Below are 13574 nucleotides of genomic sequence, written 5' to 3'. Positions count from 1 at the left end.
AGCACGGTACGTCTTGCCAGGCATGTTCGTTTAAGTCACGCCTGCGGCATGAAAGCGTTGCTAGGCGTTGCACGACGCCGGCGTGCCAGCGTTGATGGAGTACATCAAGTTTTGCACTGTAATGCACTACTTTTTTAACTTTAGTAAACAAAACTAGAAGAAAGCGTCCACGCTTCTCTATATTAGCTCTTCAATTTAAAGAGCGTGCGACGATACAACATTTTTTTATAGAATAATGGTGTTCGCGGAAAGATTTTAAGAGATAATCTCGAACCCAAGCATGCGGCAACCGCTTCTCACGCGAGGACGGGTGAAGGGAGCTTTCAGAGTACACTTGCTTCCTCCATCGGTCCTTCGCTGTATGGAAGCTTCACGTAAGGTTAGGAAGCGCTCGAAGGAAAGGAACCTTTCATTGTTTGGGCCGTAGTGTCATGCATTAACAGAGCAGGAATTCACATTTAAAGGGGAAACCGCATCCCGTAAACTTTTGCTGTTGGCTGTACATTCAGTGCATTTCCATGTGTTATGCGGTTACAGTTTAATTGAACTTGATTTTTTGCGCGCCACAGAGGATTCGGTGAACAGAGATGCGGACGACAAAGAAGATGTTCTGCTCGATCGGGGCTGTTCTGCTGGGTGGCCGGGTGTTGCTTGTCGTGTGAATGCATAGCTGCACACTCATACACAACTGCATAAACATGCACTTGATCCTCGCAACACTGGCGGCAACGGACAGCGAACCAGGCGGGCCGCCTCGCACCATGCCGCTGCAGGCTGCCCGTCTGCGATACCAAATGCAATACTGGGGCCATGTAACGTAAAACTATTCCAATCTGAATATTTTGGATATTCCAGTTTGTTTTTATTCCAATCTCCTGACGAGAAATTTACGTAACCACCGACGCAAGCATCGGGCGGTGACCTGCAGCGTTGCCTGAAGAGCCCAATCAAACGCTCTCCTCGTTCATAGGAGCTCACCTTTGTTTTGTTTTGTTTCAAAACGAATAACATTGCCTACACTGAGCGGTTTTTCTTATCTAATTGGCTGTCAAGAGGCGAGAAGAATGCTCAAGTGGAGAGCGTTCCGATGGAGCCGAGCCTGCGCAATGAAAATAGATAACCGATAACCGTATGAAGAGGGTGGGGACGGCGTCTACGATTGGTCCTCTCACCCTTACTTAGCTTGCGGTGGTTGGTCGAAAATCGCAGCGGCGTGCAACATAGGGTTAAGAATACCACTTAAACGGATCCTCAGCAAGGAAGAGATGGCAAAGCGATGTCGTATACGTGCCGAAAGGGCCCGATAACATTTTATCGCCAGGCAAAAAGGTTTATTAAACGGAAATAAATCGTGCTCACCGACTGGTGCGAGTAGTGAGTGCCTGAGCGATCGGCAGGCAGCCGTCTTCGATTGCTTTCGGAACGGTGCAGTCTCTGGCTAATAAAAAGAAAGAAACTTTTGTTCGGCATAATAATACATCCTTAACGCGTGCACGTCACTGTGACGTGGTTACACGTGAGTGTGACGCGGTAAGTATTCGTGGTTTTGTGACATCGCGTGAATCACAGGCAGAGTTCAGAATACAGGCCCCCAGCCAGTATTCATCCTTCCCCTCTCTTAGCTACAGGCATCAATTGTGGCTTCAATAAACACCAGGGGTTCACGGTTTTGTTGACACTCGATCAAGTCCTTCAGCTCTTTCGACCGAAGCACGACCGACGCGCCAGTCTTACGCTCAAGAAGAAGAGGAACCGTGGGAGAATGACCGAGATGTTAGCTATTCATAAACCGGCTAGCTACTCTTTGTGTAGGTAAGGGGTTGTGGGAATGAAAGATGATAGAAAGCCACAAAACTTAAACAAGGACAGAGAAAATGCCGTCGCATTGATTCTTTCTGCCATTCCGGTGGTTTATTATTGATCGCCGCATCTCAGCCGAGGCCGACTTTCGACATCACCTCATTCTGTTCATTATTAGTTCGCCAAAGGCACAAAAATGTTGCCGAGTTTTGCCGTACTGCCACCGGTGGCAGAACAGCATCTCTACTCTGCTCCTTCATGCACGCGTCAACCTGGCCGCGACGGTAGATCCCGGCCGAGCTCCTGCACGCACAGCTGGCTCGACATGTCGGCCCTGTAGCAGCCCCAGAGGAAGGCTCGCGCACATGCAAATGCCTTCCCTAACGTGATTGCGGTAAATCAAGGCTGAATTTCTATTGTTTCCATTTTGTGCGTAAACGTTTAGCAGGAGCTGAATACGAGAAAACAAAGGGTCTTGTAGAACATGTGCCCTTCCTGCTTTCGTAGCTCATCTTGCTGCAGACGTCATGATGTGTTCATTTACCAATATGAATTTCATCAGTTACCGCGTCACCCGCTTCTCCAGATGCTGCATCATTCGGCGACCACCTGCCGGTTGAATCCTCCGGGCTACATTATGTCTGTGTTCAGCGTGGACTGCACAACGTTGTCTTTCAGCGTCTCACTGATCCCGATGCCGGCAGCTGGTCTGCTCGTCATGCCGCTGATATTCTACATGCTTGTCCGACGGGTCGGCATAGAAGCCGCCATGGCTTGTGCCGTGTGGCTTCTGCTCACCATCGCAGCACTCGGATTCCTCCTCGCAAGACTGCGTGCTGTCGAGGTACGCTTTCTGTAGAACATTTGTCAGCACGAGATCTGATATTAATTTCATTCATTTATTTACATCTTAAAGGCCCGGAGGCGCTAAATAAGGGAGAGCTTTAATCCTTGCGACAATGTTAGCACAAATGTACAGGGCAGTAAAGAAACAACACTAAACAAAAGCAAGCCAGGAGCAATCGCGATAAAAAGGGGAGCATCGTGTTGGGGTAAGGGTAGGTAGGATCGGTAATTAGGCATTGTTGGTATTTAACATTTCGGGGAACGATTTCCGGTTAGTGCATTATACAATATCTTCAGGGAGAGTGCTCCAATGGGTTATTGCGTCAGCGAAGAATGAAGTGTTCATGGCAGATAATCGGGTGATAATGTGTGCTATGCGACGACTGTGGCTTAAGCGGAAGGATGTACGTAAATGTGGAATTAACAGCGAATGTCTGGGGTGTGGTGGTAATAAAAGGTGTGAAGCAAGCAGAGACCACAGATGATCCGGCGGGAAGCAAGTGATTGTAGTTCAAGTGTACCTTTTAGTGCGGTTATGCTGGTTTCTCGAAAGTAAGTGGAAGTTATAAACCAAGCAGCGCGATTTTGTATTGCTTCTATGCCATAGGTGAGATGTGATTCTAAAGGGTGCCAGATGAATTAAGCATTTTCTAACTGCGGACCTACGAATGTTAGATATGCTAGTTTTTTTTTAGTTCTGGTGATTAGGGTTTCATGTTACGTTTTAAATATCCAAGGGTACGTGAAGCAGTAGAATAGATAGGGTCAATATGGGTTGACCATGATAGTGCCAATGTCATGTAAACGCCGAGGTATTTGCAAAGCGGGACATGATTGATACGAACTGAATTAATTGTGTAGGTTTGACTGGTTGAGGTGTGGTTGCGGGTGAATAACACAGCCTTACATTTAGTAAGGTTAAGCGGCATGAACCATTTCTCCCACCATACTGCGATGGAATCGAGATCCTGTTGTAGTGCGGTGATGTCATTCGAGCCTTTAGTAGGCGAATATATGACACAGTCGTCCGCGAAAAGACGTAATTTATTCTTAACGTTAGCAGGTAAGTCAATGACGTAGATAAGAAGTAGGGGCGATAAACCGGCGCCTTGTGACACACCCGATGTTAGGCTGCTGTAGGACGAATTATGGTTATTTGTAGAGGTCCACTGCGTACGCCTGTTTAGATGTGTTCAAGCCAGTAAAGCAAACTACTTGGGATTCCCATAGACGCGAAGTTTTGAAGTAGGTGATTGGGGCAAACGCGGTCGAATGCTTTCTAGTAATCCAAGAAAATTGCATAAATCAATGTCATGGGTGAACTCCGCGAGTTGGGTCTAGCATGAAAATAGCTTTCTGAAGACGTGCTGGTGAGGGTAGAAGAAGTTGATAGATTCCAAGTGAGTCACTAGGCTGGATGAGATTATATGTTCTTGCAGTTTGGAAGGTATGCTGGTCAGAAAGATAGGGCGATAACTTATAGCGCGAGAGCTGTCGCGAATCTTGAAGATTCGTTCAACATGGGCCTTTTTCCAGTCGTCGGGCAAGTTCTCCGTCATTAAGCATTGCGTAAATATTAGGTATATACCTGGCTAGAATGGTTACTGGTGTTAACAAGTATTTTGGCGTTACTGCCATCACAACCCGCTTAGGTGGTTAGTTTCAGAGACTTCAGCCTACATACGCCTACAATGTTGATCTTGATGACTGGTGTTAATTTTACTGAAAGTGGTGGTATTGGTTCAATGGGAATGTCACTTGTGTTGGATAAAACTGAGGTGAAGTAGTCATTAAGAGCTTACGCGCATTTCTCAGAGTTAATGAGATTACCATTCGAATCTGTTAGTTTAATCTGTGTAGCATGTGTCCTTACTGAAAGTAAGCGCCAAATTTATTGGCATTTTATCGTAGAATAGTCAGAATGACATGATTAAATAAGTTATCTTTGGCTATCGTTAGCTCCTCAGTACATTCGTTAGCCCACAGTTCGTATTTTTCCTCGTGTTTCTGAGTTATTTGTAAGTTTGGCTTTTCTGTAAAGCCTTTTCTTTATACTAAGGAGAGCTTTAAGCAGTTTATTAAACCATTGATTGTTCGAATCGGATATTGCGACAACTTTTGGTATGTATTTAACTCCTAAGTTGAGCAACACGTTCTTATAAAACATCCAGTTGCTATCAACAGTTCTTGTTAAGTAAGACTGCTGAAAATCATATAGAACATTTGCCGTTCGTTATTCACGGTGTCAAAATCTGTCCTTTTGTAATCTTTTAATATTTTAGTTGTAGGTTACTTTTTATTGCGCGGTATTGTCATGCAGATATGGATGAGGTTATGATCGCTAAAACCGGGTAATGTGGTAACGCTCTTTAAGCTATCAAGGCAAGATGTGATCATAAGGTCAAGGTTGTTATCCGCTTTTGTAGGACATATCACTTGATGCAGGTTGAAGTCTAGAATAAAATCGGTAAATTGTTTAGCTTCGCATAACGGTCACCTGGGGTGCTATAACGTAAAGCTCTTCCAACTTTTTCCATTCGAATTCTGCAATCAGCCCTGCGCAATTGGTCAAAAACGTTTCGGACCCCCCCCCCCTCTTCACCTGTCAGCCACGCGACGCCACGAAAACCGTGATAGCTTCCCATCTGATATGACGTGTACACGGCGATTATGCGTGATTTGACAGAAGAAAAAAATGTTATTTTTGATTCGACGCCTTTCCGCCATTAGCCCTCGGCTATTGGTCAAAAGTTTTCGAGCTGCACCCACTTCACCTGCCTCTCACACGACGTCACAAAACCGCAAGAACTCACCACGTCAAAGTGACGTGTACGCGTTAAAGATGCATTAATATGCCGAACCAAAACCGAATTTTCTTCGGAATAGCCGCAGGCTGCCCCGTTCCGAAAGGAATAAAAGATGGCTGCCGCCGATCGCTCAGGCACTGGGTAATTGCACCTGCCGAAGAGCATGGGTTTGTTTGCGTGTAATGAAACTTTTTGCGTGGCCCTGTAACGTTTTCAAGCACTTTCGGCACGTTTACGACCTCGTTCTGCCAACTTTTCTTCGCTGAGGATTCCTTTAGCGTCATTTTTAAGCTTCCGTTGCATAGTGCCGCGATGTTTGACCAGCCATCGCAAGCTAAGTAAATGAAAGCGGACCAATCACAGACGCAAGCACCACCCTCTTCATCCGGTTATTGATTTTCAGTGCTGTGGCTTCACCCCATCGAGTCCCTATCCACTTGAGCGTGCTCTTCGCCTCTTCTGAGCCGATCAGATAAGACAAGCCGCTCAGTGTGGGCAATGCTATTTGTTTTTCAAGCAAACGAAAGAGACCTCCTATGAACGAGGAGAGCGTTTGATTGATCTGTTCTGACAAGCCTACAGGTGACCGCCCGATGCTTGCGTCGGCGGTTACACGAATTTGACGTCAGGAGATTGGAATAAAAACATATTGGAATAGTTTTACGCTATACAACCCCTGTTATTTACAGAAAGCAGAGGCCAGTTAATGTTAGCACAATATTAGCACAAGGTTAGCACAATATTATAACACATTGAAAGAAGTATTTTTACTGTTAAGCGAAGAATGCCTAAATACATAATGAAGCTGTCAAACTACACGTGCACCGAACAGCTTGCCTAAACGTATACGCGTGTTTTCTCACTATCTAAAGAAAAAACATTCACTAAATTGGGAACGATTACAATAACGCTACATTAAGACAATGAGTAGAGTGTTCACACTCACCAACATTTCATTACACGAAATAGAATTACATACAAAAAAGGTGAATGCTGGCAATTCACTACGACAAGCTATTGCACGCAGTTTGGGTTTTGCGCTGCAAGTAATGGTGAAGTCATGGAAGTAGTAATCCAGAACACTCCTCAAATGCAAATGGTAAAATAAAACGCTCCTAGATAAGTGAAAACAGATAGCATGCAGCCATGACATACATTCCTGACATTTGATATTTAAATCATAATGTGAAAAGGAAACTATCAATATTCACGAATGCTGTGCTGCATCCTGTGTTCTTAAGACGTTGCCCTTTCCGTAACTTCTTTTCTCTCTTACAGCGAGTGAGCCTGCAAAAGCGTGACGAGCGACTAAAGCGCGTGCTCGAGCTCCTAAACTCCATTCGCACCGTGAAGATGTACGCATGGGAGCGAAACCACGCCAAAGTCCTGCATGCACTCAGGTCGGAGGAGCTGCGCTGCGTTCTCAAGGTAGACATCATCAGCGGAGTACTCGAGGCATTCACTGGCGCTGCTGGTTCCCTGGTAGGTTCAACTGGTTCAGCAGAGGCTGATACATTACAAAACTACAGGAACACTACTGTTTATCCTAGATTTCACTCGAAAGCATTATCATACTCTGCCTTTCAGGTAACCGACTGATATCGGCGTTTCAGGCATTATAGCCAGCTTCCTTTCCAACCACGGGGATTTCTATTACAGAACATAAAAGAGAAGAAAGGACGTTAACCCAGCGCCCGATTTTTATTGGCCATATCATAAGAAGCCAACAAACACTGACACCAAACCACATAGGGGAAATGACTTGTGCCTAATAAATGAAATAAAAAAAACGATAAATAATGGAAATGAAAGTGGATGAAAAAACAACTTGCCGCAGGTGGGGAACGATCCCACAACCTTCGCACTACGCGTGCGATGCTCTACCAGTTGAGCTACCACGGTGCTATTTGCCCATCCTCTTTCATGGACATTTATGCTTAATAGTAGAACCCTGGGAGTGTTAGCCAGCGCCACCACTTACAAACCTTGGGGGCGGATGTGGAACATCCTTTCTGCCACAAACCCCACGAGAACCTTTTTGGGTGAAGGCAACTGGTCAATATACCCACACATGCTATCTTAATGCATCAATGCTGCCGGATTCAAGACCCACGTTGCATAATAAACGAGAAGAAAGTGGGTTAACCAGAGGGCCTATTTTTATTAGTAATATCATAAGAAGCCAATTAACGCTGAAACCAAGGACCTAATAGTGGAAATTATTTGTGCCTAATAAATCAAATAAAGAAACGATAAATAATTGAAATTAATTGAGGCATGCGGAGTGTGCTCTTCCAAAACAAGTGCGGCACAAGTGTAGACAGGTTTCCCGACTTGCTTGTGCTGTAGCTGCACTCCACGGTGCTCCAGTTCGCAAGGAAGATGTTCCTCGAAAACGAAGGAGTGTGCATTGGCTCATGCCTTGCACCTCTACTGAGTGACCTGTTGCTATCCAGCGGTGACCGTGACATTGAAAGGAACCTCCCAACGGCCCACGCCAAAAAGGTGCTCAGGTACGTAGACGATTACGTCACCTTCATTGATGCGACTGAAGACGACCTTGCTTAAATGGTACAAGTCGTCTACAAAAGCTTTGTAGAGAATATCAATGGTATTACGTTCACAAAGGAGCTACCGGAGGACAACACCTTGCGCTTCCTGTACTTTGTCCTGTTGTTCAAGAAAGAACATGTATGCTCGAGGTATGCACCTCGCTAAGCCAAACGCCGCTTGCCTTTTTCGTTGGCTCGCTCAAGGTCAGTGAAGAGGAGAATCGCAAAGGCCGTTTTCCGTAATGCACTGCAAAGATCATGCTTACACGAGATTGAAATAGCCTTTGAAGGCCAGGTGCAGCGGCTTTTGCTGGCTGGTTTTACAGGAGCGTCGTCCTGCTACAGCTAGCGAAAAACATGTTAGAGGAAATCCACCAGAAAAAGAAGATACGCCAAACGGAAATCAATAATTCGAAGACGGCTGCCATTCCCTGTGTGCACGGGGTGTCCCACAGATTGAAAAAGACCGCGGGAAGGGTGGGTGTTTCGGTTGTTTTTGGAGAAAGCTGAACACTTCATGCAGGAGGGTCAACCGAGACACAAAAAATGTTGTGACAAGAAGCATCAGGAGCCCCTCACCAGCTGCATCACAGCAGTCCTTTACGGAATGCCCTTGAAGTGCGGGCGCTCCTACGTAGGACAACGAGCACGCTGCCTCAATGTTCGCCTCCGGGAGCACGCCCCCCCCCCCCCCCCCCAACAACATAAAACAAAATTACAGCAGCAATCTTGATCTGCATTGCAGGTCGTGGGAATGCATCCCCTATTTTAGAAAGGTCACTGTCATTCAAAATCACGCGGACCAGTGCACGCGTGAAATTATTGAAGCATTTGCCATCACCCAACGTGGTCCTTCATGCATTAGTTCACCATCCATCCAGATATCAGACAGGAAAATCGCGTATCTGCAACCTTAACCGATCTACACCCACATGCATTCTGTTTAAGCGATCTCCACCGACATTCTGTTCGTGTTTTCATGCCAATGATGTCTTTACTGTTACTTCTCTGCCTATATATTCTGCGCTCGCGCAATACGCATACTTGTTGCGCCTGTGCCGTGTGCCTCTTTTCTGTATCCCGGTATTGCCACTGTTTGCTAAAGAATGTGTTCTTACGAACAAGTCCGGCTAGATACTATCCTTTGTATCTATATGCGTCACTCCATGAGCGAAAAAAGAAACTCAGTCGTTAGTTCAACGTTCGTAGCATCAATTTCGCACATTTTTGTGTCGTTCTCTTTCCTGCATTGCTGCCTTGGCAATTGAACCTCAGGTGGCAACAATTAATCCGAAGCTTTCCACTCTGGCGTGCTTCATGATGATATCGTGGTTTTGGCTCGTAAAGCCTCAGAAATATATACACCTGGTCTATGGCTCAAGTACAGAGTAGAAAAAAACGCTGTCTATTTCTAAATGCGGTTCATGTAATCTCTGCAATGGTTGCTGGGCATACATACTCGCCCTTCAGCTTTACTACCACACAGGCAGGATGAATAATGTATAGTGTTGGAGCACTCTTATACGCCCGTAAGCGTCATCTTTTGCGTGTGCCCTTTTTGATTTCTTTAAAACCGTTTCAAGGATGAGGGGACGGGGGGGTCCCTTTTTTATGGCTTAGTTATAGCTGTCTCATACTTGCCCGGAATATTGAAATCATTTATTCTGACAATAGGCATGGAAGACAGACTATCGCTGAACAATCCTTAATTTATTGTGTGCCGAAGACGCAAACAAGAAGATAAGCTCAAGAGACCAGAAAGATGCTGTAAAGTGGTTGTCACCAAACTAATTTTGCTTATACTATACGGGATTACAGTCGAATAAGGTTATATTTAAATAATGTGTCATCCTTCTTTGCTTTGGGCTGTAAAAAAGGAAGAAAGAAAATGTCTTTGGTTTTTGCAGAACATATAACTCAATATGAGGCACACGGAATCGGTGTGGCTGTTGTTGTTTGGTCCAGTTTATGCTAGTACTGCCGAGCGCACGAGCATTTCACACGCTGCTCTATCGGCTACTCACCCCAAACGAAGGATTCCGCGAAGAGGGAACACTGCAGGAACGGAAAGAGATGCGCCGTAGAAGAGCCTCCAAGTGCGCGCCCTCGCTCGGAACAAAAGGGAAGACGGTTCGAGCTGAATGGGAAGCGTTCAGGGAGACGGGCCCAAAGAGGAGGAAGGGGGTGTGCTTGAAGCCACTGCTAGACGTCCCCGGGCTACCCAGATGTCCCGCTGACATTCTCAGCCACCACTGTGCTTTGTTTTTGGGCCTCACTTCCAGATGGGGTAGCGCACTCACGAAAATTGGCGACGCGATGCTCGGCCACCCGATTTAAGTGCCACTGTTTGACATCCGCGCGTGCCTTGTCAGAATGCTTTGACAAAACCAAGATATTTTCACGGCCACGTAGCGACCGATGATGAGCTTTTGTGCGCGACCACCATCGAGTCACAGTTACGATGTTCTAGCGACCCGGTTTACAGCTCGCACAACCAAGTTTTCTTGGGACTGGCACGGCAGACCACTGTCGTACACACATGTTATCAATACGCGTAGTCACGGCTTCGTGGGAACATTCATCGAAGCTGACGCAGAGGCTTCCTGAAGGAAATGTTTAACCTGCGGGTTGGGGCGTAGAGAAAACAAAACAACAGGGGCGATTTTTGATTACAAGTGCGAGATGGAGCCTGCCGGAGGACATCAAGGCGGATAAGGGGGGTGTTACGTAGGGGAGAGTGAGATCATACGTGTCTTTCGGGAACCTATCTCCTTGCATGTTGTAGATTGTGCCATTGTTTTCACCAGTCCTGTGTCCATCACGAAAAGTTTGTTGCTATTCGTTGATATGGTGTGAACCCCATGTGTGCATGCGTGGTTGGTTGGTTGGTTTGTGACTCTTTGTGAAAATGAGAGTTTGAAGAATCATATTTGGGTTCTGTGAGGGAGAGCGGTAGTTTGGTCAGACGCCCACGCGTTCGAAAAGAGCATCTCTGTAAAGAACAAAGGCTTCACGCGTCCACTCGAGTCATCGAGGTGCTCCGACTTCGGACCAAAAACATTTTCCCTCCTTAACTAGTTTTGAAGCTAGCAAAGAATAAATATTAGCTCAGTATTACTCAGTATTATATTAGCTGAGTCATGACATCTTCGGTGAGACAGAATTTCAGTAAAATGCTATGAAGATAATAATAATATTAATAATAATAATAATAATAACAATACTTTATTGCGCCAAGTAATAAAATAATGTACAAAAATCCGGCCTGCCAAAGCCTTATTGGGCTTGAGTGGCAGAGCCCGACAGGCAGCAGAACCGCGCAGATATACACACAGGCATAAACGCACATTAAAAATTACGGAACATCAAATTAGTACAGTGCCAAAAAATAGAAACAAAGCCCAAGTTACAGAAATGAAATCACGTCAGAATAAATAGAGAGGAAGAAAAACCAAAATGGCGTGACAATACTCAGATCAGTGCAAAAAATGCTGCAGTAACCAGTGAAACCACAGGATTTACTTGACAAGTGGTGGGGCATATGTGTAAAACGTCGTAAACCCACTAATTAGTGTATCGCAACATCATTTTTTTATATTTAGTTTTTGCTCGGCGAACACTTGGAGGTAACCTGTTAAAGTGAAAGGGAACGTAAAAGTCTCTTACTCGCTTTCAGTATCTTGTAAACCGTCGGGAAATACAAAAAGGTTCCTTCGATCGGAGAGATCGTGTGGGAACATATGGAATATTATAGACACTAAACTAAATTGTTTCAGGACAATCGTTTCCATCAAAAGGCGATCAAAATCAGGTAGCGAAAATGCCTTAAAAACATCAGAATTGGAGTGCAAGCCTAAATCATAGCCAATATTTTTTAACAAAGATCGTAGGAGAGATTTGATCCTGTTTTTCCAACGAAATGCACAGTGACCATAAATCGTTATGCCACGATGCAGTACGCTATAAGCGAGAGCGTTTACAATAACTTTGCCTAATGAAAGCGCCATGTAGTACCTAATGTTGTAAAGCACACAGGAGATGGTTTGGAGCTTTTTACAAACGTGGGATCAGTGATAATTCCAAGAAAGAGCACTGTCAAAGTATACTCCCAGGTATTTCACTGTAGTTTTACAGCTCAGGGGTAGACAATGACATTGAGAGCAATCAGATGCGTGCAAGAACAGCTGATGGTTTAAATCTACCTTCTTCATCGGGCTGTGAAAGCATATTATTTGAGTATTAGAGCTGTTAACTCTGATTAGGTTGCGTGAGAACCAGTCCATAGCAATAGTTGCTGCAGCTTGAAGAGAAGAAAGGGAGTCAGAGTAGTTCGGCGACTGGGATGAGTATCGTAAGCGTATTGATACAGGCCTACAGGCACAGGGTTTGAAAGGTCATTCACGTAGACGTTAAATAACAGCGGACAAACTATGGAACCTTGAGGAACGCCAGCTTTTATTAGCACAGAAGCACTTTTTGTCCGCCAAATCGAGATCTATTGCGTTCTCTGCTGTAAAAAAATTTCCAAAAGCGAAAGACACACTCCACGGAAGCCTAACCTGGACAATTTATAAAATACCGCAGTGTGACAGACGCTGTCAAAAGCCTTGCTGACATCCAGAAACAGTGCACACACCACTTGGTTACATTCAAAAGATCGGTTTAACATGTCCGAAAAGTCCTCCAAACGCATTTTCGTCCCGTTACTTTGTACAAAACCATACTGATGTGGTGACAGGATTTTATGCTTATCTAAGAAACTTGTCCTTGTAAACAGCAGATGTTTTTTCTAATATTTGAGCCAAGCAGGGCAAGACTGAAATAGGACGATAATTCTCATATCTATTATCGGCACCACCTTTATGAATTGGGGTAATAATAGCCGCTTTCCTGTTCACCAGAATCATGCCACTTGAGATAATGCTGTTGAACAGCGACAGAAACACGCCTTTAAGTATGTCGAACAAGGTTCGCAGATCATCAACTGAAATGTCGTCTATTCCCACAGATCTATTGCGTTTGAGACCAAAAATAATTGAACTTAGCTCATCCTCACTTAGCAAAGGTAGGTGTGCAGATACGACTGTGTTGTTCTTAAGAGTACAAAATAAGGGATGCTGTTGCGCACTACCTTAAACTTGCGAGAAAAACTTGTTGAATTCATTAGCTATGATTTCTTCATCAGTGGCAAAATACGACACAAAATCTTTTCCATCATTGCCACGCCTTTTGACACCTCTTAGATTATTAATCAAAGACCACGTTTTTATAGTATTTTAGCCTGCATTCTTAAACTTGTTGCGGAAGTGTACTCGTTTAGCCTGACAAATCATTGCATTTACTATATTTCTTGCAACCTTGAACTTTGACCGTAGCAGGATAGATGCAGGTGCCCTTTTCGACTGGGCCCAGAGCAAATGTTTTTCTTTTATAGCTGATAGTATTTTGGAGGTCATCCAGGAGGTTTCTTTATTGCGCTGCCTCATTTCAACCACGCGAGTAGTCGCTTTCTTAAACTCATGTACTAGTTCAACCAGTTTATCATAAATCTCTATCGGGGACACTTTTT

General features: G+C 44.8%; 1 protein-coding gene across 1 annotated transcript in view; it reads left to right on the top strand.

The window, feature by feature from the left end:
- LOC126529703 (multidrug resistance-associated protein 1-like) overlaps positions 1 to 13574 on the top strand; it is a 91768-nt gene that overhangs the window by 56287 nt on the left and 21907 nt on the right. Inside the window, exons 6-7 of the mRNA XM_072284609.1 lie at positions 2387 to 2644; positions 6732 to 6935. Coding sequence (XP_072140710.1) covers positions 2387 to 2644; positions 6732 to 6935 — 462 coding nt within the window. The remainder of the gene's footprint in view (positions 1 to 2386; positions 2645 to 6731; positions 6936 to 13574) is intronic.

Source organism: Dermacentor andersoni, chromosome 9, assembly GCF_023375885.2.
Source record: "Dermacentor andersoni chromosome 9, qqDerAnde1_hic_scaffold, whole genome shotgun sequence".
NCBI classification, from domain to species: Eukaryota; Metazoa; Arthropoda; class Arachnida; order Ixodida; family Ixodidae; genus Dermacentor; species Dermacentor andersoni.
Note: the sequence above shows the minus strand (reverse complement) of the source record. Positions and strands in the feature narration are given on the sequence as shown.